The sequence below is a fragment of the Mastacembelus armatus genome, chromosome 4, assembly GCF_900324485.2.
Source record: "Mastacembelus armatus chromosome 4, fMasArm1.2, whole genome shotgun sequence".
Classification (NCBI taxonomy): Eukaryota; Metazoa; Chordata; class Actinopteri; order Synbranchiformes; family Mastacembelidae; genus Mastacembelus; species Mastacembelus armatus.
In genome coordinates, this window is record NC_046636.1 from 12,224,241 (window position 1) to 12,246,676 (window position 22,436).

General features: G+C 41.9%; 1 protein-coding gene across 2 annotated transcripts in view; it reads right to left on the reverse strand.

The window, feature by feature from the left end:
* LOC113139733 (leucine-rich repeat-containing protein 24) overlaps positions 1-22,436 on the reverse strand; it is a 41,160-nt gene that overhangs the window by 13,117 nt on the left and 5,607 nt on the right. For both annotated transcript variants that reach the window (XM_026323195.1, XM_026323196.1), the window contains exons 2-3: positions 14,348-14,527; positions 14,062-14,148 (exon numbers count right to left, since the gene is read on the reverse strand). In XM_026323195.1, coding sequence (XP_026178980.1) covers positions 14,062-14,148; positions 14,348-14,527 — 267 coding nt within the window. The remainder of the gene's footprint in view (positions 1-14,061; positions 14,149-14,347; positions 14,528-22,436) is intronic.

The window sequence follows — 22,436 nt, forward strand, 5'->3', positions numbered from 1 at the left end:
CCTCTCCCCCGCTCCGACACTTCTTCAGACCAGTGTGGACGATGTGTGTCGGCTCTTCAGGAAGCAGAAGAGAAGGAAAGCACCAGGACCAGATGGGGTTTCACCATCATGCCTCAGAACCTGTGCTGACCAGCTGGCTCCCATCTTCTCTCTGATCTTCAACAGATCACTGGAGCTGTGTGAAGTCCCTGCATGCTTCAAACGCTCCACCATCATTCCCATCCCCAAGAAGCCAAAAATCACGGGACTCAATGACTACAGACCAGTGGCTCTGACATCTGTGGTCATGAAGTCCTTTGAAAGACTGGTGTTGGCCCACCTGAAGAACGTCACTGGACCCTTCCTGGACCCCCTGCAGTTTGCCTACCGATCCAATCGGTCCGTGGATGATGCAGTCAATATGGGGCTGCACTACATCCTGCAACATCTGGACAAACCAGGGACTTATGTAAGGATTCTGTTTGTGGACTTCAGCTCAGCATTCAACACCATCATCCCATCACTCCTCCAGAATAAACTCTCCCAGCTCTCCGTTCCTGACTCTACCTGTCAGTGGATTACAAGCTTCCTGATGGATAGGCAACAGCTAGTGAGGATGGGGAAATTTACTTCTGGCTCCCGCATCACCAGCACCGGCGCCCCCCAGGGGTGTGTTCTGTCCCCACTGCTCTTCTCCCTCTACACAAACGACTGCACCTCCCGTGACTCCTCTGTGAAACTCCTGAAGTTTGCAGATGACACCACTGTCATTGGTCTCATCCAGGACGGTGAAGAGTCTGCATACAGACAGAAGGTGGAGCAGCTGGCTTGCTGGTGCAGTCACAACAACTTGGAGCTAAACACGCTCAAGACAGTGGAGATGGCTGTGGACTTCAGGAGAAATGCCCCCACCCACCCCCCTCTCACCATTATGAACAGCACTGTGGCACTAGTGGAGTCATTCAGGTTCCTGGGCACCACCATCTCTCAGGACCTGAAGTGGAACTTCCACATCGACTCCATCATGAAGAAGGCCCAGCAGAGGTTGTACTTCCTGCGCCAGCTGAAGAAGTTCAACCTTCCACAGACGCTGCTGACCCAGTTCTACTCAGCAGTCATCGAGTCTGTCCTGTGCTCCTCCATCACTGTCTGGTTTAGTTCCGCCTCTAAATCAGACATCCGAAGACTTCAGAGAACAGTTCGGACTGCTGAGAAGATCATCGGTGTTCCCCTACCCACCCTCCAAGACCTGTTCACCTCCAGAGTGAGAAAAAGAGCTCAGAAAATCACTCTGGATGCCACCCACCCGAGCCACCACCTCTTCCAGCTCTTACCCTCTGGACGGCGCTTCAGAGCTCCAAACATCAAGACAGCCCGGCACAAAGGAAGCTTCTTCCCTCAGGCCATCCAACTCTTAAACTCATAGCTCTTGACCATCCCCTCCTACCACCTGCACTATGCACTATGTCACTGGCACCTTTTGCTCTTTGCACACCACCTAGTTCCCCTTACATTCTGTCTTCAGGTTATCTGTGCATTTTTCTTTAGTTTTTTATAGCATTTGTTTCTGTAGCATTTATGTTTACTGTTTTTACCCCTTGTAGAAGGGGTAGAAGAAAAAAATATAAGAAATTATTTAAAAAAGATAGAGGAATGTAGAAATTATATACAAAAAACAATATACACTAAGTGAGCAGAATATACAATAAGTGGGCAGACTATAAAATACAATAATATACAATAAGACAGTTTTAAGACAGTCAATCCAGGGTGTTATCTGACACAGTGAAGAGTTATGGCATGAGGCAGGAAGGATTTCCTGTAGCGATCCTTAAGACAACGAAGTTGTCTGAGCCTTTTGGAGAAGGCGCTCCGTTGTCTGTCCAGTACAGGATGGAGAGAGGGTGGTCAGGGTTGTCCATGATTGATAAAAGTTTGTGTAGTGTCCTCCTCTCCATCACAATTCAAAGGTCTCCAGTCTGCAGCCAATGACAGAGCCAGCCTTCCTTATCAGCTTATTCAGTTTGTTAGAGTCACTGGCTGCAATGCTGCCCCCCCCCCAGCAGACAACAGAGGAGAAAAAAGTACTGGCCACAACAGACTGGTAAAAGATTTCCAGCATTTTGCTGCACACGTTGAAGGACCTCAGCTTCCTCAGGAAGTATAGTCTACTGCAGGCCTTCTTGTACACAGCTGTGCTATTGGCCTTCCAGTTAAGACTGCTGTCCATGGTCACTCCCAGGTATTTGTACTCCTCCAACACCTCCACATCCCTCTCTAGGATGCAGAGGGGCTTCGAAGCACTTCCCTTCCTCCTGAAGTCAATCACCATTTCTTTGGTCTTGTCCAGGTTAAGCAGCAGGTGATTCCCTCCAGCCCACTCCACAAATCTGTCCACCAGCCCCTTCAATAGGACTCCATGGAAAAAAATGGCGGCGATATTTCTGGCCAGATTCCGGGTTATGGAGACTCTCGATAGTTCCAAACATTACCCAACGCAGCACTAAATCATGTTCATTTCTATTGCTGCTTATGGTGCAATTACAACGGTGAGTTGATTACATGACTGAGTTTTTCGAATTATCAAATATATATTCTATATAAGATGCCCCTTTATACAATAGATACTGTTATTTTTTTGCATGTGCTCAGCGTAGTGATTAATCCTTATTTTAATTTTTATAACTGCAGGGCAGAGCAAGAGCCTGAAAACTTCGATGTCTTTGCCAACTGCGAAGGTCAACTTAGCGTGAAATATTTGTTAGCTACTTCAATAATGAATTCTGGCATTTGGTTATTTAGAGTAGGCTCGGTTATTTAATCAGGGTAATGTGGCAGGTCGTTTAACAATGGGGTTTGATTTATATATTTGTTGAGCCCGAATGCGTTAGCAAGGTCAGCTCACACATTTGCTAAGGAAGAGAGTACATGTCATCAAATATTAAATATATTAAATACATCCCGTCAAATATTAAATACATCTCATATATTTTAAATATAAATACAGCTCATATATTTAAGTCAGTAATCTAACCTAACTTCTATTATTATGTGATGGGTATCAGTGGGTTTGTGATCTGTTTGCAGCACATTTTGCCTGAAGGAAATGTATTTTTATGCATTCATGAAGTGCGGCTGAGCTCGTCAGTTATGTCTGTGAGATTTCAGTGAATTTTGGCAGATCTTAGAAAGCCAATAATAACTAATGACTAGTAAGCCCAAAAGCAACGGAATATTACAATTTCCAAATTATATTGCTGGATAAGTACATGCAGAGTAAGGTATAGGATGCCAACATATATTTAGCCTGCATATGCCACCATGACCTAGACTTCCCTTACAAAAATAAAAACTAATAGAACTGTACTGTTGTCATTCCGCCACTCCAGATCCAATATATGAATGTAGAATCATAGTTAAAGTGCAAAAATGATTTGGTTTATTTTAATATTTACCTTCCAATAACGCAGACGCTGTTGTGGTCTAAAAAATACAAGATCAGTTTGAACCAGGAAAACATTTATCTTAGAAAGATGAACACTGAATGATGAACACAGAGAGAGAGACAGAGAAGAGAGAGCATATGTATCTTATCTGGGTGTGAGTCCAAATCAGGTGGAGCAGAGGCTGCAAATGAACAGACTGTGGCCCTTGCATGTGAACTTCCCACATTTGCAGCAACTCTTCTTTCTGTCCGTGCAAAAGTTGCACTGCCTCCTGCCTACCCTTTACTGATAAGAGAGGGCCCTGCAGCAGCAGCACCCTGCATATTTGCAAGTATTCCTGCAGTAGCTGAATCTTTAGATAAGTCAACCAGCTAGTCAAGTCAGCTGGTCTGTTCTGTTTCTGTGTCAGCCTCAGAGTCGTCGGAGGAGGATGAGTAGCCATCCACACACTCAGAGTGCATGATCATGCAACTCCAACCACACTCGACTCATTGCTGTGGAGAAACTTGTACACTGTCTCTTGAATCTTCAACTCATAATCAAGCCAATCAGCAAAGTGCCAAAGACTCAGGATGGTGACACGCACGGGGTACAAAAATCTGTTAAACTCTGCTAGCAAATCCTGAGGTAACTTGAACAGCATTCATGTAGCATGTGACCCACAGTGGAGCTCAGTCTGACCACTGTCACTGAGCTGGTGTTGCATGCCCACTAACACCCTTACTCTTAAGGCAAATGTCTTGAAACCATGGTTTTTATTGTGCTCAATGTTTGGTGCTTCCATTAAGTCAGCAATTTTCCTGAGGGCCAACTGGTGTGGCTGACTATAGTGCTCAGTGAGACTGGCCATAGTGTCACTGTAGGGCTGTAGTGAATTAGTGTAGTAGACACTCCTCATATTTCAAATGGTCCACCAAAATCTGGTACTTGAAGCGCTCTGTAGCATCCTCAGGTAACAAGTTATCCAGAACAATCTTCAATCTGGCAAACTCTCTTAGGTCACCCCTAGTGAAAATAGGGATGGTGGGCTTTGGTCCACGATATACTATTTCCTGCTGGTGGAAGTGAGGTGGCTTAACAAACTTGCAAACCTGCAAACTTGTGTTTGCAGGTTTGACTGTGTTAACTGGGTATGATACTCCTGGTCATCTTGCTTTATATTAGGCTGACGCTGGAGTGTCTCAGGCATCTGTTGTAGAAAAAAGACACGCTGCAGAGGTGGCGGGTTAGGGAATGCCGCCCTGGAATTGAGCTTCCACTGCATGTCCATGATCTGCATCCTCTGATTATCTTCTACCAGCCTATGAAGCAATCCAAATACCTTAAGCGATGTATCTGATACAGCTGGCCGTGGGAAGATGGTAGCTGTACTCTGAGCACCAGCGTATGATGACTCACTCAAAGTTGGGAGTACAGTTCCTCTCATTGTATTTCCACTCATACAGCTGAGGGGGAGTGAGAGGCGTCATCATGGCAGATCTCTCAATTGTTCTGCCTTTGCTGTGGAAAGAACCGTAGTTCTGACTGTTGTCTTGCATCACAGGGATCATGAGAAGACTGACACTGAGCTGGTCAAGCAAAATCGAAGTCCCCCATCTAGGCTGTTGGCTGTGCTAGGATACAGCTTAAATGATCAACAAACATTCTATGGGTTTCTATGTAAAGTGCTTTGAGATTGTTACTGTGATTTTGCACTAAACTGCACAAATAAAATTGAATTAAACTGAATTGAACTGAACTGAATTAAAATGAACTGAACTGGGGCAGCATGGTGGATGAATGGTTATTACTGTTGCCTCATAGCAGAAAGGTTTCTGTATCGAAACCCAGCAGGGGCCTTTCTGTGTGGAGTTTGCATGTTCTCCCTGTGCTCACATGGGTTTACTCCAGTTTCCTCCCACAGTCCAGTTCTGCTGGAGGTTTTTTCTTCCGTTAAAGGGAGTTTTTCCTCTCCACTGTCGCCAAGTGCTTGCTCATAAGGGAATTGTTGGGTTTTTAGTTTTAGTTTTTGTAAAGTGCCTTGAGATGATTTGTATTGTGATTTGGCGCTATACAAATAAAATTGAATTGAATTGAATTGAATTAAGCAGAAAATGCTTTATACTTTTGTTGGTGATATCAGGGAATATCCAACCCAATCTTGGCCTAGACTACTGCTCACTCACAAATAACTTTAAAAACATTAAACGTCATGATGAACATTTGTTAACTTTATGTAACAGCAAAAGCCATGGTTTATGCAGCCTTCTCCCAAAAGCTGATGAACTGACTGCGTATGTTCGCACTGCAAATCCTGACATTTTAGTGACATCTGAGTCTTGGCTTGACTCTGCTGTTTCCATCCCTGGGTATAATATTTTCCAGCAGGACAGAAGTTCCAAGGGTGGTGGTGTGACCTCTAAATCTTCTGCCAAACAGTTTAAGTTGAACTCCTCAAAATCAGTTTATCCAAGAACTTTTCCCTCACTGTTGCTGGTTGTTATAGACCACCCTCTGCTCCTGCCTGTGCCTTGCCTGCTCTAAGTGTACTAATTGCCTCTCATACCTCCTCTGTGTTTATTCTGCTAGGGACTTGAATTGGGAATTGTATATGTTTCACTCTCCATCTTCTGTACAAATGCAACTGGATGCATTAAACCTGTCTCAGATTGTGTGGGCCCCTACCATAAATACTGAGACCACGGAATCTGACGTTATTCTTACCAACAGGCCAGATAGGTACAGTGGGGCAAAAAAGTATTTAGTCAGCCACCAATTGTGCAAGTTCTCCCACTTAAAAACATGAGAGAGGCATGTAATTATAATCATAGGTATACCTCAACTATGAGAGAAAAAATGAGAAAAGAAATCCAGAAAATCACATTGTTTGATTTTTAAAGAATCTCCTGCTTCCCTGGCTCCTGTTTTCCTTAATAACTGAGTTGAGCTTTGTCTTTTGCTTCTAAATAAAATCCTTTTGTCTGCAACCTTGGGTCCAGCACTAACTTTAATCAAAACCATGACATTCTTCCTTTAAAAGGAGTTTTTCCTCTCCACTGTTGCCAAGTGCTTGCTCATAAGGGGTTTGTTGGGTTTTAATTTCTGTAAAGTGCCTTGAGATGATTGTATTATGATTTGGTGCTATACAAATAAAATTAACTGATTGAACAACCACTCACCTCATTACTCAATCTAAAACAACTGTGTGCTAAACTTCATTCCCACTCACCTTCTCAAAGAACTCTCTGGTGTTTCTTACACCCGAGAGATGCCAGTCTTCAATCTTTCTCTTCACACTGGCTCTGTCTTTTCATCTGTATCAGCAACAAACTGCCGAAGGATTAGAATAACAACGCACGATTTTTGCACACACCCAATGTCCAGTCTTCAAGTTGATTCCAGTTTGGAGTTACTTTATTGAACATAATGAAAATACATACTTGCAATGATGAATGGTGGACACCTTAGCTTCCCGAAGTGTGGTAAAAACTATGCATTCCCTTCACCAAGCCTGCTCACTCTACGTGAATAAAACAGACTTAAAAACCCTATGTGCACATACTGCCCCCAAGTGGTGACAGCCCAAAATACATTAACATCAACACATTGGCTCCTACACACCGGTCCGTACAGAAGGACAAATCCATTTTTGTCTGGATATGTCTGAGTGATTTTGCCTAATGACCAGGAACCACGTAGAGCAGTTGGATCCATGATGACCACTATATCACCAACATTGAAGTTTCTATGTGGCTTCCTCCATTTTTGTCATTCCTGTAACAGTGGAAGTTATTCCCTTATCCAGCGTTTCCAAAACAGATCAGACAAATATTGGACTTATCACCATCTACGTCTAATATACAAATTGCTTTTTTAAAAAAGTCCTGGAGGAAGTGGAATAGAACTATGAATCTACAAGACTATAAGTATGTACAATATGTGCCTATGGGTATGTACTGTCATGAGTCCCTCTGGGGACTTCCTGCCAGAGGAGTCGTATTTTGTATTGACTTCCTGTTTTCTCCCCGTTCTAGTCTCTGGCAGTCTCTGGCAGCTTCATGTGTAATTAGGTTCATGAGTTGCACCTGTCCCCGTTATGTTCACCTGTGTTTTGATTACCTTTTGTGTTCCCCCTATTTATACCTCCCTTGTTCCTTTGTTCCCTGCTGGATCATTGCATTGAATGCACCTAATGAGTTGAGTGAGTTACTTGTTGTGTTTAGTAGTAAGTGTGTTTTCGTAGTGACCGTTTCACCCGGTCTTTGAGTTTACCGTTTCATCCGGTTTCCTAGTTTTATGTTTTGTGTTTGCCCTGGAAATCCCAGGAAAGAATAAACGCCTCTGTTGTCCTGCATTTGGGTCCTCACCTCTCCTCCTTCACACCACACCCTCGTTCCGTGACAATGTACAGTATATGGACATCACTGGATATATAAATAAATACCAGGTAAAGTGACTACAGTATATTGCACTGATGTGATTTACATTATACTACACCATTGTACATGATTACAGCAGATGGATGACAAATGTACAGTTAGCAGTGATCATTGTAGAGTCTGACAGCAGCAGGAAAGAAAGACCTGCGGAATCTCTCCTTCACACAGCGAGGGTGAATCAGTCTATCACTGAAGCTGCTCTCCAGGGAAGACAGGACATCCTGCAGTGGGTGAGACTCATGGTCCAGCATAGATGTCAGCTTAGCCAGGACCCGTCTGTCCCCCACCTCCCTCACTGAGTCCAGAGGACAGCCTAGGACAGAGCTGGACTTCTTGATGACCCTGTCCAGCTTCTTCCTTTCTCTCTCCGTGATGCTGCTGCTCCAGCAGACCACACCGTACAGGATGTTTTTTTTGTCTCCTCGATCAAGCTTGCAGATGTTACTACACATTTTAACTCCAGATGTTCCACTTTGCAAGTAAGGCATTTCTTGTTTGAATGCTTCATATTGAGAAAATCCAATAATTGCTGATTCTGCTTGAGGAAGATCATCTGGTGTAAGACTTTGACCACAGAATCTAGTTCGAAACCTTCTCATTTCCTCATTAACTCTGTCCTGCTCTACTGTAGAATTGCTTGTTCCAGAAGTAAATAAGGACTGAATGTGTTTTCTGTGTTGCTTGAGCTTCAAAAGAACATCTTTGAACTTTAGAATCCTGCCACTGCAGTTTTCAGTTTTGTCCAATCAGAAAAATAGTTCAAGAGTTGATGAGTAGCACTGTCAGAACATTTTGAAGTGGCAGCACTTATCACTGTATCCTTTTTTACCTCGGGATCATCCATCAAGGCTCGGTCAAAAGAGTATTGTGCTCATTCCTCTGAAGATTCTTCAGCCAAATCTGAAAATCTGTATCCATCTGCTGGATTTCAAGACGTTTTCAATAGACATGCCTCTAAAGGCCTCATCAGCAGGATTCAATTTTGTACCAATATGTCTCCACTGCACATCTGTTGCATCCCTGATGAACAACACTCTATTCGCTACAAATGTATGAAACCTTTTGGCATCATTGCCAATATACTTCAGTACAGTTTGGCTGTCTGTCCAAAACACTAATTTATCTAGATCCAGTTCCTTCTTAAGCATCTTGTCAATTCTTACTGCTAAAACAGCAGCAGCAAGTTCAAGTCTTGGTATAGTTATTTGTTTCAAAGGAGCAACTCTAGATTTTCCAAACATGAAGGAAAGTCCTACCATTTTATTTTCATCTTCCAGACGCAAGAAACAGTTCCATAACCACATTGACTTGCATCTGAAAAGTGATGCAATTGAGCTGTCCTGATCATTCCAAAATCCTTTGGCCTGATACATCTGTCAACTTTCACCATAGCTACCTTGTTGAGATCTTGCAGCCACTCAGGCCATTGGTGTAAAAGGGTTTGTGGCATTTCATTATCCCATCCGATGTTTCTTTTGCACAATTCCTGTAACAGCAACTTGGAAGGAAGTATTAGTGGGGAAAGAAATGCATAAATAGAACCAACAACTGACAAAACGCCTTGTCTTGTGTGTGGTCTTTCACTTACAACAATCTTGAACAGCAATGCATCAGATTCCACGTGCCAGTGCAACCCAAGCGCTCTTTCTACAGGCAAGTTGTCTTTATCCAGGTTGATGCCTTCTCTTTTGTCAGAACAGATATTAAACAATCATCTACATAAAGGTTATGCAGGATAGAATTCAAGACTTTGTGCAATCCTTGTGATCTTCGGCAAGTTTTCTCAAAGCAAAATTGCTGCAAGTTAGTGATGTCTGTCCTAACAGATGGACTTTCATTCTGTATTCTTTGAAGCTTTGTGTGGTATCACCATTGGGCCACCATAGAAAATGAAGAAAATCCACATTCTTTTTTGATACTTTTACTTGGTGGAACATGGCCTGAATGTCTGCCATCAAAGTCACATGTTCTTGCCTAAACCTGGTCAGGTGACTGGTAACATGCCTGGTGAGATTTAGGCCTTGTAGCAATTGTGAATTCAAGGACACTCCTTTGAAAACTGCACTGCAATCAAACACAATTCTAATGGTCTTCTTTTCAGGATGGTATACCCCATGATGTTGGGATATACCACACCTTACCATCATCTCGAAGCAACTGATCTTGTGGTACTGCTTCAGCATACCCCTTGTCGATAACATCGGCAAGAAAAGCGCTGTACTCTTCTTGAAACTTCTGGTTGCAACTGAACTTCCTTTTCAAGCTCTTTAAATGTTGTTCTGCAAGGCACTTATTATTAGGCATGATGACATCATTCTTTCTGAAGGGTAGGTCAATACAATAGTGACCATTTTCAATGCTAACTGACTGTTCCATTATCTCCATAAACCTCTAGACACCTCCATAAATCTTCTCTAGACATTTTGAAATCATCCTCTGAAGATTTCTCATCGAAATCATGATTGTACATTTTCGTGCCCCATTGTTCGAAACAATATGCACTTCTTTCTCAGTCATCTTCAGCTTCCGCATAAGCCCTTCAGTACAAAAAGTGGCATTGCTCCCTGGATCCAAAAAAGCATATGTTGTTACTGTAAAATCTCCAAGCTTAGATTTTACCTGAACTGGCATGATGGACAAAGAACAATCCTGTTCTCCGGCCCCAATATGAGCATTGGTCTGCAAAGTAGCAAGAGCATTACTCACGTGTTTCTCCTCAATGGATTTACCCTTAGCTGAAATATGCAGTATAGTAGGATGCTTCTGACTACACATACTACAAGTCTGATGATTCGTACAGTCTTTGCTAAGGTGTCCAAATTTCAAACAAGCAAAGCAAATTCCATGATTCTTCAATCAATCTTTTGTCTGTGAGCCATTTTCTGAATCTCAGGGCACTTTTCCAAAATATGAATTTCTTTGTATGCTGTGATGGGTGGACTCTAGACTGAAACCCTTCAACAGTGTTGACTACAGCCACTGTAGCTGAATTTCGCCCCCTACCACCACAAGGTACAGATTTGACTATGGCTTTGTGGGATATAGGTGCTTGTGTGTCTTTAATATCTCCAAAGAGAGGATCAGTGAGAATCTTAACCTGATGTTCAATGAAATCCACCATATCTGTAAACCTGAGCCTACAACCATTCCGTTCTTGTAATTCACAAGCTGTGGTTCTCCATTTCTCCCTGAGTCGGTAAGGCAATTTCATCATGACATTCTTAAGGTTCGATGAAACAATCTCTTCCATACACTGCAAGTTTACCATTACGTTGCAGTACCCTCTCAGAAACAGAGCATATGCTTGCAAACTACTGATGTCATCAGGTTTTATTGCAGGTCAGTTCAAAGCCTTTTCCATGTAGGCTACAGTGATTTTCAACTCGTGACTGAAGTGTTCCTTCAACAATTCTTGGCTTTACGGAATCCTTGTTCTGCTGACATATAATGGCAACTTCTGACCAACTCTCTTGGTTGTCCTCTAGTGTAGTGTTCAAAATAATACAAGAAATCCTGTGCATTCATGGTCTTTCTTTCAATTTCATGTTCAAAAGCTTTAATGAAGACAGCAAACTGTAAGAGATCTCCATCAAAGATTGGAATTACTCTAGGAGGTAATGAAGTCACGTCCCCCCTATGCACAAGTTGAGCTGTTATGTTTGCATGTTGCTGCATGATGTTATACAAAATACTTTGTCCTGTATCAGTTTGCGGATGAACATGAAATTGCAAAGAATGAGCTTGTACTTGGGAATGAGAGACTGGAATATTTTGAACAGTAACTGTCCCATCCTGTATGCCTGCAGCTTGATGTGTAGTTGTACAATGAATTGCAACTTGAGTAGAATTACCAGGAAGATGTACTTGTGAATCAGAATTCAATGAATGTGTTTTTTTATGCTTTGAGTCATTAGATGCTGTTTTACTGCTTCCAACATCACTGGTTTTTAAAACTGACAACTTTGTGGCTGCTATTTTTTCATTCATCATAAGTTGTTCCTTTTGTCTGTTGAGTCTTTCACTTTGAATGCAAAGTCTTTCTTCTTCTTCCTCTAAAGTATGTCTCTTCTCCATAGCAGCAGCATGTTGTAATAATGCAGTCCTTTCTGCCATCGCTTTTAACCATTCAGAAGAAGTTGAACTTGAAGTACTTGCTGAACCTTTTGACACTTTGCTACATTGGGATTGTTTTGTAAACACGTTTGAAATACTGTCATTAGGTCCTATTTCACTGCTTACTGCAGATGAAGCATCACAGGTTTTATCCACACTCAAGGATTTTCCAGCATCAGACAATCATTCTGTGATTTCCTTTTCAAAACACTGATTTCCAGCCATTTTAGAATCGAACCATTTGGTTTGCTTATCAAACTTTGTGTGTGTGTGTGCGTGCGTGCGTGCGTGCGTGCGTGCGTGCGAGATCTGGTGCGTCCCCCCAAGTGTGTGTGACCCAGATTCCTCCGGCCTTGTTCCCTCGTGTCCTTGTCCTGTTTTCATGTAGACCCTCGTGCCTTGCTTCCTTGTGTCCTGTTCGTGTTTCATGTCCATGAGTCTCCCTGTCTTGATCTATCCCTGCTTAGTTTGTTTCTGATCTCTTGTCTTATTTCGTTACATAAAGTCTTGAGTTGAACCTTAAGTACCAGAGTGGGCGCATCTTTGGTCCTAACTTTGAATAATAGTCTCCCGAAACCTGACACTTCTTCATTTGCTTTTCCACATTTGGTACAGTTTCACTTGTGATGTTAAGAGAAATTGTATCATTCACCTGTTGTTTGATTTTGTTTACTTGATTCAACTTCAGTTTTGTAGACAGTTTTGCAAATTTTCAAAGAGCAGAGCAACCCCCTTTACAGTCATTTTTCTCACTCTTTTTTGCACCACATTTTCATCAGCAGCACCATCATCATTTGCAACGTTTTCCGTAACAACCTTTCCACCATCAACATCAATAGCCATTTCACAACCAGATTCTTCCTTTCCATCCATGAACAGCAACACAGACAGCACCAACTATTAGCACAACATGATCCCGCTTCACATTCCATTACATGAAGCCCTTAAACAGCATATAGCAATACTATTGTATCACCAACAAACTGCCGAAGGATTGGAATAACAATGCATGATTTACGCACATATCCAATGTCCAGTCTTCAGGTCGATTCCAGTTTGGAGTTACTTTATTGAACCTAATGAAAATACATACTTGCAGTGATGAATGGTGGACACCTTAGCTTCCCAAAGTGTGGTAAAAACTGTATGCGGTCCCCAAAATACATTAATATCAACACATTGGCTCCTACATCATCCTTTAAAGTTGCTATTATCAGCCCCGTCTTAAAAAAACATCTTTGGACTTCCTTTTGTAAAGTGCCTTGAGATGATTTGTATTGTGATTTGGCACTATACAAATAAAATTGAATTGAATTGGACTATGAAACCGCTAGCAACCTACCTACTAGAAAAAATCATTTTTGTTTTTTTTTTCAATTCAATCTTTTTGAAATATTTCAACACCCCTTCCAATGTTTCTCTCCAATAATGGGAATATTATTAGGCAATATAATGTTGATTTTAATGACTATACAGATGATCTCCAAATCTATATTGCCAGAAAACAAAATGAACACCTCAAAATAGCTAATCTTGTCATGTTGCCAGGCCATTTAACAATGGATGACACTGAATTTTTTACTTATTTAGTCCCCCCACATTCACTCTGTTACCATAAACTTTAATTCCACAATTACCCAGACATCAACAGTCAAGATTCTTGGAATAATTTTGAGAACTCTCTATTGTTCAAATCTCATATCAAATCCATCACTAAATCAGCTTTATTTAACCTCTGTAACATTGCGCAAATTAAATCATTCTTGACTACATCCAATGCTGAAACCTTAATGCACACATCTATCACTTTGATTATTGTAATGCACTGTTTTCTGTTCTTCTTAAATCCTATCTAAAACCCCTCCAAATAGTTCAAAACACTGCAGCCAGAATACTTATAAAAGTACGATTATATTTCACCGCTTCTCACCTCCTTACATTGGTTCCATGTAATCTTTAAAGTTTACAAAATTTTTATCTAATTTTATTATTTCTATGAACAAGTCAGTATTGTAGAACTGATCATAGATAACACATTTCTGGTTCTAGTTCAGAACCAGTTATTTATAGTCAATACTGTAGATGTGTATGTGTGTGTTCGCTACCTGTAGGTACAAGTAGTGCAGGTGTGTTAGTAGAGTGAGGTCCTGGCGACGGATCTGGCCGATTACATTGTCTTGAAGGAAGATGGTCTACAAGAAGAGAAGACAAGATGAAGAGGAAGTATTAGTAAGCACTGGTGAATGTGTCAAAGAATTATGACATACATGACAAACTGTATTCCATATCTATGACCTTAGTTAGGTAGGAACCATTACTGGTATCAGTCAAGATATATGTGAAATCCATAGTAATGTCAGGGAGTATCATTAAATTAACATTCTGCTATACCTGTGTGGATGGAGGGACATGTCTTGGGATGTCCCTCAGGCCAGTGGAGCCACACTCCACAGTGAGGCTGTAGCAGCGACAGCTCACAGGGCAGGAAGGAGATGTTTGACTTGGAGTGTGAGTGCATAGGAGCAGCACAGAGAGAAGTACCAATAACACAGCCATCTCAGCAACACAGGACTGAGGATGAGGACAGGACAGTGAACACATAGGTCAGGCATCAACACTCTGCATCAACTGATCTCAACCTTTTTATTGCTACTGATTATCTTTTTTTAGTTTAATTTATTTCAATAAATTCTAAACAGTTTCTTCGACTAAACTGACATTTTGTTACGTAAAATTATGCACAATGATACAATAGTTTTTTTTTCACTGCACAAAATCTTATTTACATCTGTTAACCATATGTCAATACTATTTGCACTATATCTGCTAAATAATATGGCTCTCAAAACTCTGTTTCAGATGATTTTCAGTAGGAAACAACTGGTGAACTGGTTTCTTATTTGTTCAGGCAGTTCCTTACCATGTGGAATCATGTTGCATTGGACAAAACAAAGAGCAAAACTGGTTCTTTTACGACCTTATTTCATCCATTTAAACTTAACTGGAAATCACATATTCAGTTTTGTTACAGTGGTCACAAGTCAGTTGCAGGTAGGCTGACTTTCTGTGGCAGTGATCACCATGATAAGTTGCACAGAGGTGATTCCATTTTTTGTACACTGTATTCTGTTATATAATCTCATCTTTTCTGCATAGGCCCATTTGTGAAGGAAAATATTTATTACACCAGATGATCAAATCAGAATCAGAATCATCTTTATTGGACAAGTTTGTGCACAGAAACAAGGAATTGACTCTGGTTCACTAAGCTCTCTCTATGTACAAGAATTAAATAAAGTTTAAAACTTTAGGAGCATTGGAGGTTAAAAATAAAGAAAGCAAAATAAATAAAAAATAAAAAAGGTTAGAAAAAGAATTATATTTTTACATATACAATACAGTGGGTACAGAAAGTATTCAGACTCCTTTAAATTTTTCACACTTTGTGTCATTGCAGCCATTTGCCAAAATCAAAAAAGTTCATTTTATTTCTCATTAATGTACACTCAGCACCCCATCTTGACAGAAAAAAACAGAAATGTAGAAATTTTTGCAAATTTATTAAAAAAGAAAAACTGAAATATCACATGGTCATAAGTATTCAGACCCTTTGCAGTGACACTCATATTTAACTCACATGGTGTCCATTTCTTTTGATCCTCGTTGAGATGGTTCTGCTCTTTCATTGGAGTCCATCTGTGTTTAATTAAACTGATTGGACTTGATTAGGAAAGGCACACACCTGTCTATATAAGACCTTACAGCTCACAGTGCATGTCAGAGCAAATGAGAATCATGAGGTCGAAGGAACCGCCCAAGAAGCTCAGAGACAGAATTGTGGCAAGGCACAGATCTGGCCAAGGTTACAAAAGAATTTCTGCAGCACTCAAGGTTCCTAAGAGCACAGTGGCCTCCATAATCCTCAAATGGAAAAAGTTTGGGATGACCAGAACTCTTCCTAGACCTGGCCGTCCAGCCAAACTAAGCAATCATGGGAGAAGAGCCTTGGTGAGAGAGGTAAAGAAGAACCCAAAGATCACTGTGGCTGAGCTCCAGAGATGAAGTAGGGAGATGGGAGAAAGTTCCACAAAGTCAACTATCACTGCAGCCCTCCACCAGTCGGGGCTTTATGGCAGAGTGGCCCGACGGAAGCCTCTCCTCAGTGCAAGACACATGAAAGCCTTCATAGATTTTGCCAAAAAACACATGAAGGACTCCCAGACTATGAGAAATAAGATTCTCTGCTCTGATGAGACCAAGATTGAACTTTTTGGTGTTAATTCTAAGCGGTGTGTGTGGAGAAAACCAGGCACTGCTCATCACCTGCCCAATACAATCCCTACAGTGAAACATGGTGGTGGGAGCATCATGTTGTGGGGGTGTTTTTCAGCTGCAGGGACAGGACGACTGGTTACAATTGAAGGAAAGATGAATGCGGCCAAGTACAGAGATATCCTGGAAGAAAACCTCTTCCAGAGTGCTCAGGACCTCAGACTGGGCCAAAGGTTCACCTTTCAACAGGACAATGACCCTAAGCACACAGCTAAAATATCAAAGGAGTGGCTTCGGAACAACTCTGTGACCGTTCTTGACTGGCCCAGCCAGAGCCCTGACCTAAACCCAATTGAGCATCTCTGGAGAGACCTGAAAATGGCTGTCCACCAACGTTCACCATCCAACCTGACAGAACTGGAGAGGATCTGCAAGGAAGAATGGCAGAGGATCCCCAAATCCAGGTGTGAAAAACTTGTTGCATCATTCCCAAGAAGACTCATGGCTGTACTAGCTCAAAAGGGTGCTTCTACTCAATACTGAGCACAGGGTCTGAATACTTATGACCATGTGATATTTCAGTTTTTCTTTTTTAATAAACTTGCAAAAATTTCTACATTTCTGTTTTTTTTCTGTCAAGATGGGGTGCTGAGTGTACATTAATGAGAAATAAAATGAACTTTTTTGATTTTGGCAAATGGCTGCAATGACACAAAGAGTGAAACATTTAAAGTGGTCTGAATACTTTCCGTACCCACTGTATATACAATTTGTGAAATATTGCAGTAGGAGTGCAAGGATTTAACTATAGAGTGCAGATGAGCAAATATACATACGGTGATAATTATACAGTGGTTATTTCTGTGAATCTGACATTAAACGTCATGAGAGTGACAGCCGGGGGAAGACACTGTCTCTGTGCTAGGTGGTTTTGGTGTACCGTGCTCTGTAGCTCCAGAGAGGACAGCTCCCCACCAGAGGGGAGGAGTCTGAACAGTTTGTGTCCAGTGTGTGAGGAGTCCTTCAATGTTTCCTGACCGAGGACCGGTACAGGTCTTGGAGGGAGAGAAGATCGGCCCAGATGATGTAGACAGTATTGTCCGTTGCAATCTGTTCCTGTCTTGTTTGGTGGCTGATCTAAACCAGACATTGATTAAAGTGCAGAGGACAGACTGTATGATGGTGGTGTAGAAGCTGACAACCGCTCCTGTTAAACTCAGGTTAAACTTCCTGAGTTGCTGCAGGAAGTGCAATCTCTGTTGGGCCTTCTTCTGGATGTGGTCTATGTGGGAGGTCCATTTCAAGTCCTAGGAAATGGATCCCTAAAACCTGAAGATTTCCACAGTATATACAGTGATGTTAAGGCTGATGAGAAGGGAGGGACTTGGGGGGGGGGGGGTTACTGAAATCCACTATCATCTCCATAGTCTTGAGTGGGTTCAGCTCCAGATGGTTCTGACTGCACCAGCTGTTCAATTTTCCATCTGTATGCAGACTCATTACTGTCCTGAATCAGACCAATCACTGAACGTCTGCATACTTCAGGAGCTTTACTGAAGGGTCTCCTGATGTGCAGTCATTAGTGTAGAGGGATAAGAGCAGTGGTGAGAGAACACACATATCCGGGGCCACCAGTGCTGATGGTCCTGGATGTGATGCTCCCCAGCCTCACTTACTGCCTCTGGTCAGTCAGGAAGCTGGTGATCCACTGACAGGTGCTGACAATATGAGCTGGGTGAGCTTCTGATGGAGGATTTCAGGGATGATGGGGTTGAATGTTTCTGAAGTCCAGAAAAAGGATCCTTACATACTTTCCTGGGGAGTTCAGGTCACGCAGGATGTAGTGCAGTAGTACCATGTTGACAAGATCAACATGGTACTACTGCCCGGTAGGCAAACTGTAGGGGCTCCAGCAGGGAGCCTGTGATGTCCTTCAGGTGGCTCAACACCAGTCTTTCAAATGATTTCATGCACAGATCTTTAATGCAGGCAGGGGGTCTGGGTGGCAGTTGCAGGCAGTCCATTCACATGGGTGAGAGGTGTGATAGAACTCTTTTCAAACCTGCAATAGAAGCTGATCAGGTCGTTTGACAGTCTAACGTTTTTCTCATGGTGTGGGGGTGGTCTCCTGTTATTGGTAATGTTCTGCAGGCCACTCCAAACTTACACAGAGTCTCTGGCTGAGAGCCTGCTTTTTAGCTTTTCACTGAAGCGCTTCTTAGCTACCCCAATCTAGTCCTAAAGCATAGAATATATGTGCACAAATTGTCAAATTTAAATGGGGTGTCTTTGTATTTGTCTGGATTTCAGCAGTCTGTTTCCTCCTGTTTCAATTTTACATCCACATTTCAAATACTGTGCAGCCCGACTGCTTGAGAACACACTGTTTATGCTAAAACACTGTGCTGCGTTTAACCACAGAAATACAGTACAGCAACAGCTAATAAAACATATGACTTTAGAGAGGATATGACAATCTAGAGTGGGGACCGGCACAGACCCCGCCTCTCTGCAGTTTCCTTAGAGGCCCCCTCAAACCACATAGAGATTGTGTCTGCCTCTTGAACATATAAATCAAATAAATCAGATGTTAACAGAAGAGGAGTTATTCATAAAAACCTAATAAAAAAATAAAAAAGACCACTCCTCTTATTGAACAGAAAAACAGAACAGTCAGATGCAGATTATTAAATATTAGGTCTCCTTCATCTAAATCTCTGTTAGTAAATGAGTTGATAACTGATCACCAAATTGACTTACTCTGTCTTACTGAAACCTGGCTGCAGCAGGAGTAGCATGCACGTCAGTCTGAATGAATCAACCCCCCTCAGTCATAAAAACTGTCATGTTCCTCGAAGCACAGGTCGAGGTGGAGGAGTAGCTGCAATCTTCCACTCAAACTTATTAAACTTTCATCCTCAGAAAAGTTATGACTTATTTGAGAGCCTCACTCTTAGTCTCTCACATCCAAACTGGAAAACACAAAAACCAGTTCTACTTTCATTGTGTTGTACCATCCATCTTTTAACTGAATGTCCAGACTTCCTATCTGATTTAAGTTTAAGTTACCCTTATTAGGGTCCCACAAAAAAAAAAAACCACCCAAAGTGTACACACACAGCAGTGAAGACACTCTGTGAGCACACGCCCGGGGCAGTGGGCAGCCTGTGCTGCAGCGCCCGGGGGGCAGTTGGGGGTCCGGTGCCTTGCTCAAGAGTCTCATCTCAGTTGTGGTATTGAAGGTGAACATGGAGCTGGCTATTCAGTCCGTCCCACTGCCAATTCCTGCCAGATCTGAAACTCAAACCTGCAATTTTCAGGTTACAAGTCCAACTCCCTATCCTTTAGGCCACGACTGCCCCCATAGATTTTATTTAGTTTAGATAAAGTCATTATAGTGGGAGATTTTAACATTCATGTAGATATTGAAAATAATAGTCTCAGCAGTGCATTTAATTCTAAATTCTATTCTATTAGATTCAATTGGTTTCATTCAAAACGTTAATAAGCCCACCCACTGTTTCAATCACGCCCTTGATCTTGTTCTGACATATGGCATCGAACTTGAACATTTAATAGTTTTTCCTCGAAGTCCTATTTTGTCAGATCATTCCTTAATAACTTTTGAATTTAAGATCATGGATCATGCAGCATTTGGAAGAGAATTCCACTACAGCAGATGTTTATCTAACAACGCTGTTAATAAAGTTAAGAAAATGATTCCATCTTTATTTACATCTACAGTGGGTACGGAAAGTATTCAGACCCCTTTAAATTTTTCACTCTTTGTGTCATTGCAGCCATTTGCCAAAATCAAAAAAGTTCATTTTATGTCTCAAAGTACACTCAGCACCCCATCTTGACAGAAAAAAACAGAAATGTAGACATTTTTGCAAATTTATTAAAAAAGAAAAACTGAAATATCACATGGTCATAAGTATTCAGACCCTGTGCTCAGTATTGAGTAGAAGCACCCTTTTGAGCTAGTACAGCCATTAGTCTTCTTGGGAATGGTGTGAAAGTTTTTCACACCTGGATTTGGGGATCCTCTGCCATTCTTCCTGGGGATCCTCTCCAGTTCTGTCAGGTTGGATGGTGAACGCTGGTGGACAGCCATTTTCAGGTCTCTCCAGAGATGCTCAGTTGGGTTTAGGTCAGGGCTCTGGCTGGGCCAGTCAAGAACGGTCACAGAGTTGTTTCCGAAGCCACTCCTTTGTTATTTTAGCTGTGTGCTTAGGGTCATTGTCCTGTTGAAAGATGAACCTTCGACCTTCAGTCTGAGGTCTTGAGCAGAGGTTTTCTTCCAGGATATCTCTGTACTTGGCCGCATTCATCTTTCCTTCAATTGCAACCAGTTGTCCTGTCCCTGCAGCTGAAAAACACCCCCACAACATGATGCTCCCACCACCATGTTTCACTGTAGGGATTGTATTGGGCAGGTGATGAGCAGTGCCTGGTTTTCTCCACACATACCGCTTAGAATTAACGCCAAAAAGTTCAATCTTGGTCTCATCAGAGCAGAGAATCTTATTTCTCATAGTCTGGGAGTCCTTCATGTGTTTTTTGGCAAACTCTGTGCGGGTTTTCATGTGTCTTGCAACTGAGGAGAGGTCTCCGTCGGGCCACTCTGCCACAATGCCCCGACTGGTGGAGGGCTGCAGTGATAGTTGACTTTGTGGAACTTTCTCCCATCTCCCTACTGCATCTCTGGAGCTCAGCCACAGTTATCTTTGGGTTCTTCATTACCTCTCACCAAGGCTCTTCTCCCACGATTGCTCAGTTTGGCTGGACGGCCAGGTCTAGGAAGAGTTCTGGTCGTCTCAAACTTTTTCCATTTGAGGATTATGGAGGCCACTGTGCTCTTAGGAACCTTGAGTGCTGCAGAAATTCTTTTGTAACCTTGGCCAGATCTGTGCCTTGCCACAATTCTGTCTCTGAGCTCCTTGGGCAGTTCCTTCGACCTCATGATTCTCATTTGCTCTAACATGCACTGTGAGCTGTAAGGTCTTATATAGACAGGTGTGTGCCTTTCCTAATCAAGTCCAATCAGTTTAATTAAACACAGATGGACTCCAATGAAAGAGCAGAACCATCTCAACGAGGATCAAAAGAAATGGACACCATGTGAGTTAAATATGAGTGTCACTGCAAAGGGTCTGAATACTTATGACCATGTGATATTTCAGTTTTTCTTTTTTAATAAATTTGCAAAAATTTCTACATTTCTGTTTTTTCCTGTCAAGATGCGGTGCTGAGTGTACATTAATGAGAAATAAAATGAACTTTTTTGATTTTGGCAAATGGCTGCAATGACACAAAGAGTGAAAAATTTAAAAAGGTCTGAATACTTTCCGTACCCACTGTATGCTATGTGCCAACACAGTGGAGGGCAGCTGCCTCAATCATACTCCCTACCAAATTGATCATATTGTTGACAGTGCAGTAGCCTCACTGCGTGAAACGCTTGATACTGTGGCTCCTCTGAAAAAGAAGTTAGTGAATCAGAGGAGATTAGCCCCATGGTATAATTTACATATTCGTACCATAAAGCAGGCATCACAAAGGCTGGAAAGGAAGTGGCGTTCCACAAACTTAGAGGAAATTGTTCTAGCCTGGAAAAACAGTCTATTAAAATATAAAAAAGCTCTCTGTAAAGTCAGAACTGCATACTATTCATCACATCATAGTACAGAAACAGCACTGTTAAAAGTTACCAACGATCTTCTCTTAGTCTCAGATAATGGACTTGTTTCTACACTTGTCCTCCAAGACCTTAGTGCTGCATTCGACACCATTGACCACAACATCTGATTACAGAGACTGGAGCATGTGACTGGTATCATAGGAACAGCGTTAAAATGGTTCCAATCCTGTTTATCGGACAGATTCCAGTTTGTTCATGTCCATGATGAACCTTCCACACGAACAAAAGTTAGATATGGAGTTCCACAAGGCTCTGTGCTAGGACCGATTCTGTTCACCCTGTACATGCTTCCTTTAGGGTATGTCATTGGAAGCACTCTATTAATTGCCACTGCTATGCAGATGACACTCAGTTATATCTATCTATTAAACCTGTTAACACAAACCAGTTAACCAGACTTCAAGCCCGTCTAACTGACATAAAGGCCTGGATGAGCAGTAACTTTTTACTTTTAAACTCACAGAAAACAGAAGTCATTGTATTTGGGCCAAAAAATCTCAGAAA